Raw genomic sequence first — 21,339 nt, 5'->3', positions numbered from 1 at the left:
ATGATAAACTATAGGCTACAGAACCAACCCAATTCATGAATGATAAACTATAGGCTACAGAACCAACCCAATCATGAAGGGTAGACTATAGGCTACAGAACCAACCCAATTCATGAAGGGTAGACTATAGGCTACAGAACCAACCCATTCATGAACGATAAACTATAGGCTACATAACCAACCCATTCATGATTGATAGACTATAGGCTACAGAACCAACGCAATTCATGGGGGATAGACTATGGGCTACAGAACCAACCCAATTCATGAATGATAAACTATAGACTACAGAACCAACCCATTCATGAATGATAAACTATAGACTACAGAACCAACCCAATTCATGAATGATAGACTATAGGCTACAGAACCAACCCATTCATGAATTATAGACTATAGGCTACAGAACCAACCCAATTTATGAATGATAAACTATAGACTACAGAACCAACCCAATTCATGAATGATAAACTATAGGCTACAGAACCAACCCAATTCATGAATGATAGACTATAGGCTACAGAACCAACCCATTCATGAATGATAAACTATAGGCTACAGAACCAACCCAATTCATGAATGATAGACTATAGACTACAGAACCAACCCATTCATGAATGATATACTATAGGCTACAGAACCAACCCAATTCATGAATGATAAACTATAGGCTACAGAACCAACCCAATTCATGAATGATAAACTATAGGCTACAGAACCAACCCAATTCATGAATGATAGACTATAGGCTACAGAACCAACCCAATTCATGAATGATAGACTATAGGCTACAGAACCAACCCAATTCATGAATGATAGACTATAGACTACAGAACCAACCCAATTCATGAATGATAAACTATAGGCTACAGAACCAACCCAATTCATGAAGGGTAGACTATAGGCTACAGAACCAAACCAATTCATGAATGATAGACTATAGGCTACAGAACCAACCCGATTCATGAAGGGTAGACTATAGGCTACAGAACCAACCCAATTCATGAATGATAAACTATAGGCTACAGAACCAACCCAATTCATGAATGATAAACTATAGGCTACAGAACCAACCCAATTCATGAATGATAAACTATAGACTACAGAACCAACCCAATGCATGAATGATAAACTATAGGCTACAGAACCAACCCAATTCATGAATGATAAACTATAGACTACAGAACCAACCCAATGCATGAATGATAGACTATAGGCTACAGAACCAACCCGATTCATGAATGATAAACTATAGGCTACAGAACCAACCCAATTCATGAATGATAGACTATAGGCTACAGAACCAACCCAATTCATGAATGATAAACTATAGGCTACAGAGCCAACCCAATTCATGAAGGGTAGACTATAGGCTACAGAACCAACCCAATTCATGAAGGGTAGACTATAGGCTACAGAACCAACCCAATTCATGAAGGGTAGACTATAGGCTACAGAACCAACCCAATTCATGAAGGGTAGACTATAGGCTACAGAACCAACCCGATTCATGAATGATAAACTATAGACTACAGAACCAACCCAATGCATGAATGATAGACTATAGGCTACAGAACCAACCCAATTCATGAATGATAAACTATAGGCTACAGAACCAACCCAATTCATGAAGGGTAGACTATAGGCTACAGAACCAACCCAATTCATGAAGGGTAGACTATAGGCTACAGAACCAACCCGATTCATGAAGGGTAGACTATAGGCTACAGAACCAACCTGATTCATGAAGGGTAGACTATAGGCTACACAATCAACCCAATTCATGAAGGGTAGACTATAGGCTACAGAACCAACCCAATTCATGAAGGGTAGACTATAGGCTACAGAACCAACCCGATTCATGAATGATAGACTATAGGCTACAGAACCAACCCAATTCATGAATGATAAACTATAGGCTACAGAACCAACCCAATTCATGAATGATAAACTATAGGCTACAGAACCAACCCAATTCATGAATGATAAACTATAGGCTACAGAACCAACCCAATTCATGAATGATAGACTATAGGCTACAGAACCAACCCAATTCATGAATGATAAACTATAGGCTACAGAACCAACCATGTTCATGAATGATAGACTATAGGCTACAGAACCAACCCAATTCATGAATGATAAACTATAGGCTACAGAACCAACCCAATTCATGAATGATAGAATATAGGCTACAGAACCAACCCAATTCATGAATGATAAACTATAGACTACAGAACCAACCCAATTCATGAATGATAAACTATAGGCTACAGAACCAACCCAATTCATGAATGATAGACTATAGGCTACAGAACCAACCCAATTCATGAATGATAAACTATAGGCTACAGAACCAACCCAATGCATGAATGATAAACTATAGGCTACAGAACCAACCCAATGCATGAATGATAAACTATAGGCTACAGAACCAACCCAATTCATGAATGATAGACTATAGGCTACAGAACCAACCCAATTCATGAATGATAGACTATAGACTACAGAACCAACCCAATTCATGAATGATAGACTATAGGCTACAGAACCAACCCGATTCATGAATGATAAACTATAGGCTACAGAACCAACCCAATTCATGAATGATAAACTATAGGCTACAGAACCAACCCAATCATGAAGGGTAGACTATAGGCTACAGAACCAACCCAATTCATGAAGGGTAGACTATAGGCTACAGAACCAACCCATTCATGAACGATAAACTATAGGCTACATAACCAACCCATTCATGATTGATAGACTATAGGCTACAGAACCAACGCAATTCATGGGGGATAGACTATGGGCTACAGAACCAACCCAATTCATGAATGATAAACTATAGACTACAGAACCAACCCATTCATGAATGATAAACTATAGACTACAGAACCAACCCAATTCATGAATGATAGACTATAGGCTACAGAACCAACCCATTCATGAATTATAGACTATAGGCTACAGAACCAACCCAATTTATGAATGATAAACTATAGACTACAGAACCAACCCAATTCATGAATGATAAACTATAGGCTACAGAACCAACCCAATTCATGAATGATAGACTATAGGCTACAGAACCAACCCATTCATGAATGATAAACTATAGGCTACAGAACCAACCCAATTCATGAATGATAGACTATAGACTACAGAACCAACCCATTCATGAATGATATACTATAGGCTACAGAACCAACCCAATTCATGAATGATAAACTATAGGCTACAGAACCAACCCAATTCATGAATGATAAACTATAGGCTACAGAACCAACCCAATTCATGAATGATAGACTATAGGCTACAGAACCAACCCAATTCATGAATGATAGACTATAGGCTACAGAACCAACCCAATTCATGAATGATAGACTATAGACTACAGAACCAACCCAATTCATGAATGATAGACTATAGGCTACAGAACCAACCCGATTCATGAATGATAAACTATAGGCTACAGAACCAACCCAATTCATGAATGATAAACTATAGGCTACAGAACCAACCCAATCATGAAGGGTAGACTATAGGCTACAGAACCAACCCAATTCATGAAGGGTAGACTATAGGCTACAGAACCAACCCATTCATGAACGATAAACTATAGGCTACATAACCAACCCATTCATGATTGATAGACTATAGGCTACAGAACCAACGCAATTCATGGGGGATAGACTATGGGCTACAGAACCAACCCAATTCATGAATGATAAACTATAGACTACAGAACCAACCCATTCATGAATGATAAACTATAGACTACAGAACCAACCCAATTCATGAATGATAGACTATAGGCTACAGAACCAACCCATTCATGAATGATAGACTATAGGCTACAGAACCAACCCAATTTATGAATGATAAACTATAGACTACAGAACCAACCCAATGCATGAATGATAAACTATAGGCTACAGAACCAACCCAATTCATGAATGATAGACTATAGGCTACAGAACCAACCCATTCATGAATGATAAACTATAGGCTACAGAACCAACCCAATTCATGAATGATAGACTATAGACTACAGAACCAACCCATTCATGAATGATAGACTATAAGCTACAGAACCAACCCAATTCATGAATGATAAACTATAGGCTACAGAACCAACCCAATTCATGAATGATAGACTATAGGCTACAGAACCAACCCATTCATGAATGATAAACTATAGGCTACAGAACCAACCCAATTCATGAATGATAGACTATAGACTACAGAACCAACCCAATTCATGAATGATAAACTATAGACTACAGAACCAACCCAATTCATGAATGATAAACTATAGACTACAGAACCAACCCATTCATGAATGATAAACTATAGACTACAGAACCAACCCAATTCATGAATGATAGACTATAGGCTACAGAACCAACCCATTCATGAATTATAGACTATAGGCTACAGAACCAACCCAATTTATGAATGATAAACTATAGACTACAGAACCAACCCAATTCATGAATGATAAACTATAGGCTACAGAACCAACCCAATTCATGAATGATAGACTATAGGCTACAGAACCAACCCATTCATGAATGATAAACTATAGGCTACAGAACCAACCCAATTCATGAATGATAGACTATAGACTACAGAACCAACCCATTCATGAATGATATACTATAGGCTACAGAACCAACCCAATTCATGAATGATAAACTATAGGCTACAGAACCAACCCAATTCATGAATGATAAACTATAGGCTACAGAACCAACCCAATTCATGAATGATAGACTATAGGCTACAGAACCAACCCAATTCATGAATGATAGACTATAGGCTACAGAACCAACCCAATTCATGAATGATAGACTATAGACTACAGAACCAACCCAATTCATGAATGATAAACTATAGGCTACAGAACCAACCCAATTCATGAAGGGTAGACTATAGGCTACAGAACCAAACCAATTCATGAATGATAGACTATAGGCTACAGAACCAACCCGATTCATGAAGGGTAGACTATAGGCTACAGAACCAACCCAATTCATGAATGATAAACTATAGGCTACAGAACCAACCCAATTCATGAATGATAAACTATAGGCTACAGAACCAACCCAATTCATGAATGATAAACTATAGACTACAGAACCAACCCAATGCATGAATGATAAACTATAGGCTACAGAACCAACCCAATTCATGAATGATAAACTATAGACTACAGAACCAACCCAATGCATGAATGATAGACTATAGGCTACAGAACCAACCCGATTCATGAATGATAAACTATAGGCTACAGAACCAACCCAATTCATGAATGATAGACTATAGGCTACAGAACCAACCCAATTCATGAATGATAAACTATAGGCTACAGAGCCAACCCAATTCATGAAGGGTAGACTATAGGCTACAGAACCAACCCAATTCATGAAGGGTAGACTATAGGCTACAGAACCAACCCAATTCATGAAGGGTAGACTATAGGCTACAGAACCAACCCAATTCATGAAGGGTAGACTATAGGCTACAGAACCAACCCGATTCATGAATGATAAACTATAGACTACAGAACCAACCCAATGCATGAATGATAGACTATAGGCTACAGAACCAACCCAATTCATGAATGATAAACTATAGGCTACAGAACCAACCCAATTCATGAAGGGTAGACTATAGGCTACAGAACCAACCCAATTCATGAAGGGTAGACTATAGGCTACAGAACCAACCCGATTCATGAAGGGTAGACTATAGGCTACAGAACCAACCTGATTCATGAAGGGTAGACTATAGGCTACACAATCAACCCAATTCATGAAGGGTAGACTATAGGCTACAGAACCAACCCAATTCATGAAGGGTAGACTATAGGCTACAGAACCAACCCGATTCATGAATGATAGACTATAGGCTACAGAACCAACCCAATTCATGAATGATAAACTATAGGCTACAGAACCAACCCAATTCATGAATGATAAACTATAGGCTACAGAACCAACCCAATTCATGAATGATAAACTATAGGCTACAGAACCAACCCAATTCATGAATGATAGACTATAGGCTACAGAACCAACCCAATTCATGAATGATAAACTATAGGCTACAGAACCAACCATGTTCATGAATGATAGACTATAGGCTACAGAACCAACCCAATTCATGAATGATAAACTATAGGCTACAGAACCAACCCAATTCATGAATGATAGAATATAGGCTACAGAACCAACCCAATTCATGAATGATAAACTATAGACTACAGAACCAACCCAATTCATGAATGATAAACTATAGGCTACAGAACCAACCCAATTCATGAATGATAGACTATAGGCTACAGAACCAACCCAATTCATGAATGATAAACTATAGGCTACAGAACCAACCCAATGCATGAATGATAAACTATAGGCTACAGAACCAACCCAATGCATGAATGATAAACTATAGGCTACAGAACCAACCCAATTCATGAATGATAGACTATAGGCTACAGAACCAACCCAATTCATGAATGATAGACTATAGACTACAGAACCAACCCAATTCATGAATGATAGACTATAGGCTACAGAACCAACCCGATTCATGAATGATAAACTATAGGCTACAGAACCAACCCAATTCATGAATGATAAACTATAGGCTACAGAACCAACCCAATCATGAAGGGTAGACTATAGGCTACAGAACCAACCCAATTCATGAAGGGTAGACTATAGGCTACAGAACCAACCCATTCATGAACGATAAACTATAGGCTACATAACCAACCCATTCATGATTGATAGACTATAGGCTACAGAACCAACGCAATTCATGGGGGATAGACTATGGGCTACAGAACCAACCCAATTCATGAATGATAAACTATAGACTACAGAACCAACCCATTCATGAATGATAAACTATAGACTACAGAACCAACCCAATTCATGAATGATAGACTATAGGCTACAGAACCAACCCATTCATGAATTATAGACTATAGGCTACAGAACCAACCCAATTTATGAATGATAAACTATAGACTACAGAACCAACCCAATTCATGAATGATAAACTATAGGCTACAGAACCAACCCAATTCATGAATGATAGACTATAGGCTACAGAACCAACCCATTCATGAATGATAAACTATAGGCTACAGAACCAACCCAATTCATGAATGATAGACTATAGACTACAGAACCAACCCATTCATGAATGATATACTATAGGCTACAGAACCAACCCAATTCATGAATGATAAACTATAGGCTACAGAACCAACCCAATTCATGAATGATAAACTATAGGCTACAGAACCAACCCAATTCATGAATGATAGACTATAGGCTACAGAACCAACCCAATTCATGAATGATAGACTATAGGCTACAGAACCAACCCAATTCATGAATGATAGACTATAGACTACAGAACCAACCCAATTCATGAATGATAGACTATAGGCTACAGAACCAACCCGATTCATGAATGATAAACTATAGGCTACAGAACCAACCCAATTCATGAATGATAAACTATAGGCTACAGAACCAACCCAATCATGAAGGGTAGACTATAGGCTACAGAACCAACCCAATTCATGAAGGGTAGACTATAGGCTACAGAACCAACCCATTCATGAACGATAAACTATAGGCTACATAACCAACCCATTCATGATTGATAGACTATAGGCTACAGAACCAACGCAATTCATGGGGGATAGACTATGGGCTACAGAACCAACCCAATTCATGAATGATAAACTATAGACTACAGAACCAACCCATTCATGAATGATAAACTATAGACTACAGAACCAACCCAATTCATGAATGATAGACTATAGGCTACAGAACCAACCCATTCATGAATGATAGACTATAGGCTACAGAACCAACCCAATTTATGAATGATAAACTATAGACTACAGAACCAACCCAATGCATGAATGATAAACTATAGGCTACAGAACCAACCCAATTCATGAATGATAGACTATAGGCTACAGAACCAACCCATTCATGAATGATAAACTATAGGCTACAGAACCAACCCAATTCATGAATGATAGACTATAGACTACAGAACCAACCCATTCATGAATGATAGACTATAAGCTACAGAACCAACCCAATTCATGAATGATAAACTATAGGCTACAGAACCAACCCAATTCATGAATGATAAACTATAGGCTACAGAACCAACCCAATTCATGAATGATAGACTATAGGCTACAGAACCAACCCAATTCATGAATGATAAACTATAGGCTACAGAACCAACCCAATTCATGAATGATAGACAGAACCAACCCATCCATCCATTAATAAAATAAGCAATACCGTATAACTTAATTCTTTAATTCTTTAATTAATTCTTTAATTAATTCTTTCATTATTTAAATATTTTAGTTCGCTATACCTGAACCTAAACAGAAGTATTTTCCTTCATATCTTGTTCTCCATCTTCTTTTTAAAAAAAGGAAGCAAATGTATTTTTCCTGACTGATCAAAACTTGTTTTCTCATGGCTCTCTCTTGTCCCTCTGAAGCACACATACCGTATGGTGAGCAATATTGTTTTCTCATGGCTCTCTCTTGTCCCTCTGAAGCAGACATCCAGTATGGTGAGCAATATTGTTTTCTCATGGCTCTCTCTTGTCCCTCTGAAGCAGACATACAGTATGGTGAGCAATATTGTTTTCTCATGGCTCTCTCTTGTCCCTCTGAAGCAGACATACAGTATGGTGAGCAATATTGTTTTCTCATGGTTCTCTCTTGTCCCTCTGAAGCAGACATACAGTATGGTGAGCAATATTGTTTTCTCATGGCTCTCTCCTGTCCCTCTGAAGCAGACATACAGTATGGTGAGCAATATTGTTTTCTCATGGCTCGCTCTTGTCCCTCTGAAGCAGACATACAGTATGGTGAGCAATATTGTTTTCTCATGGCTCTCTCCTGTCCCTCTGAAGCAGACATACAGTATGGTGAGCAATATTGTTTTCTCATGGCTCTCTCTTGTCCCTCTGAAGCAGACATACAGTATGGTGAGCAATATTGTTTTCTCATGGCTCTCTCTTGTCCCTCTGAAGCAGACATACAGTATGGTGAGCAATATTGTTTTCTCATGTCTCTCTCTTGTCCCTCTGAAGCAGACATACAGTATGGTGAGCAATATTGTTTTCTCATGGCTCTCTCTTGTCCCTCTGAAGCAGATATACAGTACGGGGAGCAATATTGTTTGGAATATCGAATCGCAATTAAATCCCAGTATCGAATCGCAATACATATTGAATTGTGAGAATGGCAATACATATGGTGTCGCCACCTAAGTATTATGATAATACCATATCGTGAGGTCCCTGGCCGTTCCCAGCCCTCCCTGGCCGTTCCCAGCCCTACCTGGCCGTTCCCAGCCCTACCTGGCCGTTCCCAGCCCTACCTGGCCGTTCCCAGCCCTCCCTGGCCGTTCCCAGCCCTACCTGGCCGTTCCCAGCCCTCCCTGGCCGTTCCCAGCCCTACCTGGCTGTTCCCAGCCCTCCCTGGCCGTTCCCAGCCCTGCCTACGATGAGTACCCCGCATTAGTTATTACCAAATATGGACATGCTTCAAAACCATCTAACCAATAGTTTATAATGTTGACACGGTTCAACACACTGACGCTACATAGTTAATAAGACATCAAATATGATCCTTTTTACACTCCCCGTTAAGACAACACAGAACCATAAGCACAGCATTGAAATCAATGCATTGCATGTGTTTGCTCTGTAGTAAATCCTGATTGATGTACAGCATGGGGATTGTCAGTCATTCATTTACAGTGGCCTGGTCTATGTTATCCTCTATAATCTTTGCTGATTTCCATTTCCTGTCCACGCAAACGCCTAACACGTGTTTACGGACAATCTCTAATCGGTCGTCGTAGTGACGAGCTAAGAGCAAATCACATCAAGTGTACTGGCGTCTTCAGCCAGCAGCACCTCTGGGGGGGTCATAGGTCACAGGCTGTGGTCCAAATGGAACCCAATGGTAGGACCACAAGCCAGCCAGAGATACGTGTTGTGCCAAGGTAATTCACTGATTAGTAATACTGTATTTTTCAACCAAAGAGGTCCTCTATCTAACACCTTCAAGGCTCAACTGAATCCTTCCGTAGTGTACACCTAGTCTACTTTACTCTCCAATATTTTCCACTTTAATAGCTTCATATTAGAGGACAGGACAATGACCGCATTGTTCACTGTGTTACAATTGTACCTTGACAGTAATGAGTTGCAATAGAGACAAACACATTCGTCTCAATTCCACGATATTACTTAAAATAACAAACATGCTTAAACGGATAAGGTTTGCTGGTCTCATTTCAACAGCTGCATTTGAGAGCACTGTGTCTACCTTGGGAAGGGCTGTGTTGCAATAACTGGATGGCAAAGACCTTTTCTGAGCCCGGATCGTGCCTCTGGACAAGATTTTATATTTCTGGCTGTCCGTTAGTGAGCAGTTTGCCTACAAAATAGCCAGATCGCAATCAACAAACCCAAGGCTATTAAAGTTGAAGTGGAATAGTTTACAGGTGAAGAAATACAGCGTGCCTCTCGTCTCCATCTGAAATGGCACCCTAATCCCTTTATAGTGCACTGATTTTAACCTGAGCCCTATAGGGAAGGGTGCCATTTGGGATCGCAGCCCTAGTCTCTTTTTGTTCAGGCCACCACTGCTATAGCTTGCAGCTAAAGAGTTCTGAGTTCTGCCTTCCAACGTGCCAACGGGGTCCCCCTTGGGACAAACAAAATCATTTGCTCTTCTTCTTGTTTCTAAACAGAGAAAATGAGCCCAAATGTTTCTATAATTCCACTACGTTTAGCATAATTTACGTTCAAACAAAGAACACCCACATCAGTTAGAAACCTGGCCTCAAACCAGCATAAAAAAATACCTGTGGTGGTGAGAGTCTTAATGCAAATGAGCTAAATGCTAACCCTTCACTTGGAGTGTATGGTTAAATGCAAAAATAGCTGTCTAGCTGTCCATACATGCAGGCATTGTATCTGGGATTAGTGCTTGAGCCTAATTGAGAACCAATAACAGAAAAAGCTGAACATTGAGAATTATTAACTACATTTATTAGACAGTCATTAGGCTACATGTTCTGTCCTCTTTCAATCCTGGATTAGCTTCAACTAGCGATAGCTAGCTTTCATTAAGATGTGGATGAAACCAACTGAGGAAAAAAGGGATTACAGTCTTCTGACCTGGAGGCACACGTCTAAACAATCTGTTTCAGTCACCATGACAATCCTGATGTTCACATCAAAGGCTATGCTGGGGCTATTGTCTCGTCAGATAGCAACAGCATAGCATAGGATAGCATAGCATAGCATGCTGCTCATAGTTTCCATAGGCCTCACAGCTACCTGTCTGTGGTAAAGCTGGGGTAACAGCTAAGGAGTATTATCAGTGGTCTGTTATTAGGAGTTATGAAAACTATACAGGTCCGTTTGCGGATATCGTTACGTCATTTCTGAACGCCTCCAAGCTAGATGTGATCCAGCGTGGAGCAGTGGTGTAAGGCACTGCATCTCAGTGTAAGAGGGGTCACTACGGTCCCTGGTTTGAATCCAGGCTGTATCACAGCGGTGTATGGCACTGCATCTCAGTGCAAGAGGTGTCACTACAGTCTCTGGTTCAAATTCAGGCTGTATAACAGCCATCTAAGGCACTGCATCCCTGGTTCGAATCCAGGCTGTATCACATCCGGCTGTGATTAGGAGTCCCATAGGGCGGTGCACAATTGGCCTATTGTTGTCTGGGTATTTGGCCCGGGTAGGCTGTCATTGTAAATAAGAATGTGTTCTTAACGGACTTGCCTAGTAAAACAAAAGTTACATTTAAACATATCAAATAAATATCAAGGCATTGTTAAAATGGAAGATTTATATTTCTTGAAGCTGGGTTTACTGCTAAGGTACATTGTCAGATTCTCAGTGTGATGTAATACGAGCTGTATTTGGCCAATATGCTCTTTAATTTATGTTAGGAACGGATGGCATAAAATACTTCCTGGATGCCTCAGAGATACATTGCCGTCGACCAATTAAATTCAGAATTCCTATTTCTTGACTTTCTGACGTTTTGCACCGCATGAATCCCCCCCCCCACCCCCTTACCCCCATAATCTCCTTGTCCTCCGATGACTCAAAACGAGGAAACAGAAACTCACGGAGAGCTACGTCACACGTCACAAACAACCTCCCATATCAACAAATAAAGATAGAAATATAATTTATAGAAGCTATCCTTATGCTCCCTCATATGACGGTCCTATTTGAGACTCCCATGCAGACTGTTTGTCAGATTTCTTCTCCTCTTTAAAGGGAAAAAAAAAGTCACACACAACTGCCATTTTGAAGTCACACACAACTGCCATTTTGAAGTCACACACAACTGCCATTTCCCCTTAACACAGTCCAGGGGCTCTAACCAGGCGCAGAAAGCCAAGTACTCCTGTTATATGGTCTATAAAACTGTTCACCGTGTATGAAAGAATCGTATGAAAAGGGCAAATAAAGAAACTGGTTTCTGAAGACACAATTAACTTTACGACCACAAAGATTACTCACTGCCAGTAGGCTCCAATGCATGCTGGTATCACTGAGACCTGTTGTAAAACATCATCTGTCCAAATGGTTAAGAAAAACTTCAGCAGCACTGGATTCTGTGGTTGTCACCACAGACAACACCACATTTGTACATGAGCATGAAGCTAATGTGGAGTCTAGGGTAGGACGTCTTTGTAAATAAGAATATGTTCTTAACTGACTTGTCTTTAAAATAAAGGTAGAAATATATATATATATATATATATTTTTTTTAAAACATGAAATCTCTTGTCAAGATCAAGAGAAACAGATAATCGATCCTTTATGTACAAAGGTGATCCAATCTACTTTACATAGCTGATACAATCGATTTTACATAGGTGACACAATCTATTTTACATAGCTGATAAAATCTATTTTACAAGAGAGACCTGTCCCAAGAAGGCATCAATCCAACATGTATTGCATACCATAGGTACATACGTACATAATATCCCCAGAACAGCAATGGCCAATGTCCTCTTTACCTCAAAGACCTGTCCCACGAAGGAATACATTCAAGAATCATTGTAAAACATACCAAATATAAAACCACAGAGCGTTTAGACGTTGTGCCTGCAAAATGCCAGCCGAATACAGCGTCATAGCAAGCAATGGTCATCGTCCTTACCTCAAAGACCTCTTCGTCCAGAATCCTGGTTCCGAACACGGTGATGCCGTCAGTGTTGATGGCTGCCCCGTCGCTCCTCTTCAGTGGCCTGCTCAGCTTCTTCTTACAATCCACAATGATGGTCACACTCTTCTTCTCCACACTGATGGCCACGCGATGCCATCTACACATGGACAGAGGAGGGAGAGATTATCTACAGTCTGGAGTAGTCAGAGATAATCTACAGTCTGGAGTAGTCAGAGATTATCTACAGTCTGGAGTAGTCAGAGATTATCTACAGTCTGGAGTAGTCAGAGATAATCTACAGTCTGGAGTATTCAGAGATTATCTACAGTCTGGAGTAGTCAGAGATTATCTACAGTCTGGAGTATTCAGAGATTATCTACAGTCTGGAGTAGTCAGAGTTTATCTACAGTCTGGTGTAGTCAGAGAAATTCTACAGTCTGGAGTAGTCAGAGTTATCTACAGTCTGGAGTAGTCAGAGATTATCTACAGTCTGGAGTAGTCAGAGATAATCTACAGTCTGGAGTAGTCAGAGATTATCTACAGTCTGGTGTAGTCAGAGATTATATACAGTCTGGAGTAGTCAGAGATAATCTACAGTCTGGTGAAGTCAGAGATAATCTGACAGTCTAGAGTAGTCAGGGACAATATACAGTCTGGTGTAGTCGGAGAGGGTCTACAGTCTGGAATAGTTAGAGAGAATCTACAGTCTGGAGTAGTCAGAGATATTCTACAGTCTGGTGTAGTAAGAGATGTCAGAGAGATGCCAAGAAAGGTGAAAACTAGGTTGGTCTTGATGAAGATAATTTGTTCTTCTCAGAAAGAGTACTAGCTAGATAAAGACTAAAACGATAAAACTCACTCTACTTTACTTTAAAGTCTGGAAAACAGATACATACCAATGCTACATTTCATTTTGCTGTAGACAATTGCTACAGACACATTACAGACACAAGACCTCACTGTCAGAATATTCATTTTAAAGTTAAGTAATTTATGAAGCTCTGTTATTTTGATGGTTTATTGCAGTGCAGACAGCTGTAAATAATTTGGCAAAAACAGACTGTCACCAAAATGCTGCCAAATAAATAATTGGGCAACTCAAAAGACAGCCATCTCGCAGTTATATTCCTTACGTTATCAATCACTAAACAATGAAGTATATAAATCGAATAATTGTTTGTTTTCAGTGCTTTGCTTGGGTCTGCTGAGAAGCCTCAGACTCAGATCTGGTCGGCCATCTTGTTAAACATGACATGTGTGGAGTGTATCAACAGTAAGAACGCGGTAAGGCCACAGACCCTCTCATCGACCCCCAGAACACATGAGTCAGTCATGGTCAAATGCGAACTTCAAAACTAGTTTCTGCCTTCGACCCAAGAGAGAATGTCCTCTTTGTCTAAGACAAAGAGGGAGACGCGGGTTCATATCCCGTGGGTTACAAATGTACAGTAATCCTTGTATAACATCACGGCTTAGTGAAAGGTCAAACTTCAGTTATTTGCCACAGGAAAGAGTAACCCTTAAGTTAACCAAACAGCGCCTAACCTTCCCTGAACCCAAACCTTGTCCGTAACAGAAAAGGACTTGCTTTGTGATACAGTAGTGATGAGATTCTCAGGTGTCTCAGTTATCACTTACTTGCCGTCAGCGAGGTTGATGGATCTGAACAGTGGGTAATCCTCTGGGGAAGGTTTCCCATGTTGGTCTTCGTACAGGAAGACAGGGGAGCGTCCCACCTCCACACCCAGCTGCTGGACCCCCTGCTCATTATACACAGACAGCAGGAAAGACTGTCTGCCTGCCTTGGGCTTGATGGTGAACATCACTGAGAAGTCCTCTGGGAACACTCCTCCTGGTGAGAGGGGAAAAAAAATAAAAAATAATAATAAATCATATTTGATTGGTTCTGTTTATTTGGATACCCAATTAGCTGTTACATTGTCCAACTCCTCGATAATCATCAATGGGTCGGGTCAGAAAAGAAGATAATAGAAGAGTTAGATTAGAGGTGGGCAGTAATATGACATCATCGTACATGCTGAGAGACTTCCTGAGAAGTCCTCTGGGAACACCCTCTCGGAATAGGTAGGACAGGTTAGCTACAGTAGCTTTGCAATATGGCGTCATAATAGACAGAAGATATAGAGATTTTAGAGGTGGGCGCGGTAATATGACATCATCGTACATGCTGAGAGACTTCCTGAGAATTCCTCTGCGAACACCCTCCCGGAATAGGTAGGTCAGGTTAGCTACAGTAGCTTTGCAATATGACGTCATGATAGACAGAAGATATAGAGATTTTAGAGGTGGGCGCGGTAATATGACATCATCAAACACATGATCGTTAGAGAGGTTAAAATGACATCATTATACACAGAAGTGTCATGCCGTGTTCAAAACAACGGGGAACTCTGAATAATACGAGTTAAAATCATGACGTCAGGGATCTTCAAGTCGGGAAGTCAGAGCTCTAGAAATAGGCCCGAGTTCCCCAGTTGAAATTCCGAGTAGGATGACCGTTTAAAAGAGATTTTTCCCAGGCAGAGTATTTTTTTTCTCCAGAGTTCTCAGTTGTTTTGAACTCGCCATCAGAGACGATATAGGTGGACGCAGTAATATGACATCATTTAGCGCAGAAGAGTTAGAATGGTTCGAGGTGGATGCGGTAATATGACATCATCATATATTCTGGGAGACTTCCTGATAATATACAGTACGTCAACAATAACAGAAGTCAAGGCTTGTCCTTTTTTTCCAGACATCCTTGAGGTATACCCACAATTAAATAATCATGTCCATCTCATGGACTGCTAGCTCTTTCATCCATACATTTGTCTACTTACTTGACAGGGGTTATTTTACCCCAGCTACATCCTTTAGTCTTACCAGACAAAGTGGAAGGGTAAGGCTGTTAAAATGACAGATTGTGCCTTTAATTGTATCCCATATATTAGATAAAAATAACTTAACCCCCAGTTTAAATGTGACCTTTGTTGCCGGGTACTTTAAGGAATTTATAACAACAGCTGGCTAATCTTGAAAGAGTCAGAAGAGATCTAATCGCACATACATTTTACAAGACGTGTGAAAGATAACATTCCTAACAAATGTAGTTCTTCAACCATCCAATATTTATTTTAGAATTTATTTAACCTTTATTTAACCTTTATTTAACTGGGCAAGTCAGATAAGAACAAATAATTATTTACGGTGACGACCTAACAACGGTGACGACCTAACAACGGTGACGACCTAACAACGGTGACGACCTAACAACGGTGACAACCTAACAACGGTGACAACCTAACAACGGTGACGACCTAACAACAGTGACGACCTAACAGGCAGAAAGGCCTCCTGCGGGGACGGGGGCCTGGGGTTAAAAATGACAAATAAAATAAAAATATAGGACAATACACACATCACGACAAGAGAGACAACACAACACTACATAAAGAGAGACCTTAGACAACAACATAACATGGCAGCAACAAATGACAACACAGCATGGTAGCAACACAACATAACAACAACATGGTAGCATGACAACATGGTAGCAGCACAAAACATGGTATAAACATTATTTGGCACAGACAACAGCACAAAGAGCAAGAAAGTAAAGACAACAATACATCACACGAAGCAGCCACAACTGTCAGTAAGAGTGTCCACGATTGAGTCTTTGAATGAAGAGATGGAGATAAAACTGTCCAGTTTGAGTGTTTGTTGCGGCTCGTTCCAGTCGCTAGCTGCAGCGAACTGAAAAGAGGAGCGACCCAGGGATGTGTGCGCTTTGGGGACCTTTAACAGAATGTGACTTGCAGAACAGGTGTTGCATGTGGAGGATGAGGGCTGCAGTAGGTATCTGGATAGGGGGGGGGGTCCTACTTCCTACCTAAAGCCCTTTTAATAGAGTTTAAAGACGAAAAAATAAAATTGGCTACTGGTGATGTCATAATAGCTGAAATGTTCTCCTCAGACAGAGCGCTCTATGGCAGAATGCTACCATTACCAATCCCATGGGATACTTCCACTCCACCCATTCCATTCAATCCTATTTGACAGAAATTTCTAGTCTTTAATACCAGTAAGGCTTCAAAGGCAAATATTTTCGGCAAATAATCACAGAAAATCTCATTGTTAATGTAATCTCCGGCTATTTTCTGCCTTGATTTTTTTCCCCCTTTGCTGTCTGGCCAATTTGACAAAGAACCAACACTCACTCACTGGTAAAAATTACTTTAACAAGCATCTGTTCCTAGTGAAGTTGTATATTGTACCGTATCTTTCCATTACGGGGCAAGTAGGCAACTAGCATCTTAAAACTGTCGATCTTTTTCAACCAGAAAGAGGGCACACGAGCAGGTCCTAAAATTAACACCCTTTTAGATTTTGGCACTAGTGGTATTCACTCGCATTTGTGAATAAAAATAGTTAATTATTATGACATAGCTAAATAAATGCTGTAGTAGCTGTTTTCAACATATTTCTGCCGTTTTGTTTTATAGCTGGGAAATGCATCGAACAATGTCAAAGAATCCTGTATACTATATACAGTTGAAGTCTGAAGTTTACATACACCTTAGCCAATTACATTTAAACTCAGTTTTTTCACAATTCCGGACATTTAATCCTAGTAAAAAAGATTTACTTCAGCTTCACATTCCCAGTGGGTCAGAAGTTTACATATACTCAATTAGTATTTGGTAGCATTGCCTTTTAAATTATTTAACTTGGGTCAAACGTTTCAGGTAGCTTTCCACAACCTTCCCAAAATAAATTCGGTGATTTTTGGCCCATTCCTCCTGACAGAGCTGGTGAAACTGAGTCAGGTTTGTAGGCCTCCTTGCTCGCACACACTTTTTCAGTTCTGCCCACAAATTTTCTATAGGATTGAGGCCAGGGCTTTGTGATGGCCACTCCAATGCCTTGACTTTGTTGTCCTTAAGCCATTTTGCCACAACTTTGGAAGTATGCTTGAGGTCATTGTCCATTTGGAAGACCCATTTGCGACCAAGCTTTAACTTCCTGACTAATGTCTTGAGATGTTGCTTCAATATATCAACATAATTTTCCTCCCTCATGATGCCATCTATTGTTTAAAGTGCACCAGACCCTCCTGCAACAATGAACCCCCACAACATGATGCTGCCACAACCCGTGCTTCATGGTTGGGATGGTGTTCTTCGGCTTACAACCCTTCCCCTATTTCCTCCAAGCATAACGATGGTCATTATGGCCAAACAGTTCTATTTTTGTTTCATCAGACCAAAGAACATTTCTCCAAAAAGTACGTTCTTTGTCCCCATGTGCAGTTGCAAACTGTAGTCTGGCTTGTTTATGCCGGTTTTGGAGCAGTGGATTCTTCCTTGCTGAGCGGCCTTTCAGGTTATGTTGATATAGGACTCAATTTACTGTGGATATCGATACATTTGTACCTGTTTCCTCCAGCATCTTCACAAGGTCCTTTGCTGTTGTTCTGGGATTGATTTGCAGTCTCTAGGAGACAGATCATCTCCTTCCTGAGCAGTATGACGGCTGTGTGGTCCCATGGTGTTTATACTTGCGTACTATTGTTTGTACAGATGAACGTGGTACCTTCAGGCATTTGGAAATTTCTCCCAAGGATGAACAAGACTTGTGGAGGTCTACAATTATTTTCCTGAGGTCTTGGCTGATTTCTTTACATTTTCCCATGATGTCAAGCAAAGAGGCACTGAGTTTGAAGGTAGGCCTTGAAATACATCCACAGGTACACCTCCAATTGACTCAAATGATGTAAATTAGCCTATCAGAAGCTTCTAAAGCCGTGACATATTTTTCTGGAATTTTCCAAGCTGTTTAAAGGCACAGTCAACTTAGTGTATGTAAACTTCTGACCCACTGGAATTGTGATACAGTGAATTATAAGTGAAATAATCTGCCTGTAAACAATTATTGGATAAATTACTTGTGCCATGCACAAAGTAGATGTCATAACGGACTTGCCAAAACTAATAGTAATAGTGAAGACATCAAAACGATGAAATAACACATACTGTATGGAATCATGTAGTAACCACACTCTTGGCATTCTCTCAACCAGCTTCATGTGTTAGTCACCTGGAATGCATTTCAATTAACAGGTGTGCATTGTTAAACGTTAATTTATGGAATTTCTTTCCCACTTAATGTGTTTGAGCCAATCAGTTGTGTTGTGACATTTCTTTAAGACACGAAGGTCAGTCAATCCTAAACATTTCAAGTTTCTTCAAATGCAGGCGCAAAAACCATCAAGCACTATGATGAAACTGGTTCTCATGAGGACCACCACAGGAAAGGAAGACCCAGAGTTACCTCTGCTGCAGAGGACAAGTTCATTAGAGTTACCAGCCTCTGAAATTGCAGCCCAAATAAATGCTTCACAGAGTTCAAGTAACAGACACATCTCAACATCAACTGTCCAGAGGAGACTGTGTGAATCAGGTCTTCATGGTCGACTTGCTGCAAAGAAACCACTACTAAAGGACACCAATAAGAAGAAGAGACTTGCTTGGGCCAAGAAATGGACATTTGACCAGTGGAAATCTGTCATTTCAAATTTCTGATTTTTGGTTTTGATGGTATGGGGGTGCTTTGCTGGTGACATATTGGCCCTATACTTTGGTATTTGCATTACTCTTTTCCCACATTAAATATCTAAATTACACCTTTTACACATGCATGTAAACTGTGTATGTGATGAATAAAATGTGATTTGATTTTGAAGGGATGGCACTGATAAATATCACTGAATATATCTGTCATCAACAGGTTAGAAGTACTATTGCAACTAACGACCACGCTCCTATAATCCTGTTTAGTACTGTGTATGAACTTGTACACAGTCAGCAGTTTAGGATAGTACCACTATGGAAACACCATGAAAGAGCTTTCTGTCTCTCCAAATGGATTCTGTCCTAAAACAATAAATTATTTCTCACATCAAGCCCCCCCACCAGTGCTGGTCACCAGACCTCTGCTTAGTCTCCCTCCTAGTCTGGCATTCCTAAATGGTACCCTATTCCCTATGTAGTGCACTACTTTTGACGCCAGGGCCCATAGGGAATAGGGTGCCATTTGGGACACTCCCTGTGACTCAGTGTGCTGTGTGATTTCAGTGAGAAAGGAGACGAAGAAGAAGAAAACCCGTCCCGTTAACTTCCTGCCAAATGCGTAGCACTAGTCTGGGGTCCCAAAGCACTAGAGAGGAAAAAAAACATCTCTTTACGAGACAAACTCGATATAGCAAAATGTCACACTGCATAAATCCTGTTCTGTGTGTGGGAAATAAGAGGACGGTCTAGAGTGAGTGGTAAATACTGGTTCATGGTGTGTGTGTGTGTGTGTGTGTGTGTGTGTGTGTGTGTGTGTGTGTGTGTGTGTGTGTGTGTGTGTGTGTGTGTGTGTGTGTGTGTGTGTGTGTGTGTGACTACAACTTTAGATAGCTGACCACTACACAAACTTACCAATCTAAAAAACTATTAGCTGACATTGAGTGACCAATAAAACAAGAGAAAAACTGCTGATGTAAAACTACATTTCTAAAATGGCACCTTGTGTATTCTACTATTCTAACACGCAACAGTAAAAAATTAAATGGATCATCCCATCTCTGATCTACGGGGGAGCAGTTAGGTCACCTGGAAAGAGTTGCATGCTGGGAGCGCTGATCTGCGCCTGTTTTCCTACGCGGAAGGCTATGTCAGGTTTAGATCCTCTCCGGTGAGCGCAGAAGCCCGTGACTTTACGGACGCCATCCGGAGAGCTGTGGAAGTCCAGAGCCTTGAGTACATCCACTGGGTCAGCTGTGAAGAGAGGAGAGGGACAAGTGTTTAGTATTTTCACAGGGCGATAGAGAAGCGTAAAAATTAATTCAAATGGTAGCAGTATAACAAATATATTGTATTTGTCGATTGAGTACATAGAGTAAACGTATGATTTTTTTATAAAAACATAAGACCCTAAAAGACCCTAAGCTAGTATGTGACCAATACCATTTGATTTGATTTGATAATATAATTGAAAATATC

General features: G+C 40.3%; 1 protein-coding gene across 1 annotated transcript in view; it reads right to left on the bottom strand.

Annotated features, from left to right (window-relative positions):
* Positions 1–21,339, bottom strand: part of LOC139386696 (collagen alpha-1(XI) chain-like) — a 216,715-nt gene that overhangs the window by 182,807 nt on the left and 12,569 nt on the right. Inside the window, exons 3-5 of the mRNA XM_071132517.1 lie at positions 20,950–21,114; positions 14,927–15,140; positions 13,283–13,445 (exon numbers count right to left, since the gene is read on the bottom strand). Of these exons, the coding sequence (XP_070988618.1) occupies positions 13,283–13,445; positions 14,927–15,140; positions 20,950–21,114 (542 nt within the window). The remainder of the gene's footprint in view (positions 1–13,282; positions 13,446–14,926; positions 15,141–20,949; positions 21,115–21,339) is intronic.

Source organism: Oncorhynchus clarkii, chromosome 28 (genome assembly GCF_045791955.1).
Source record: "Oncorhynchus clarkii lewisi isolate Uvic-CL-2024 chromosome 28, UVic_Ocla_1.0, whole genome shotgun sequence".
In the NCBI taxonomy this organism is placed as follows: domain Eukaryota; kingdom Metazoa; phylum Chordata; class Actinopteri; order Salmoniformes; family Salmonidae; genus Oncorhynchus; species Oncorhynchus clarkii.
The sequence above is the reverse complement of the archived record's forward strand: the minus strand, read 5'-3'. Positions and strand labels throughout refer to the sequence as shown.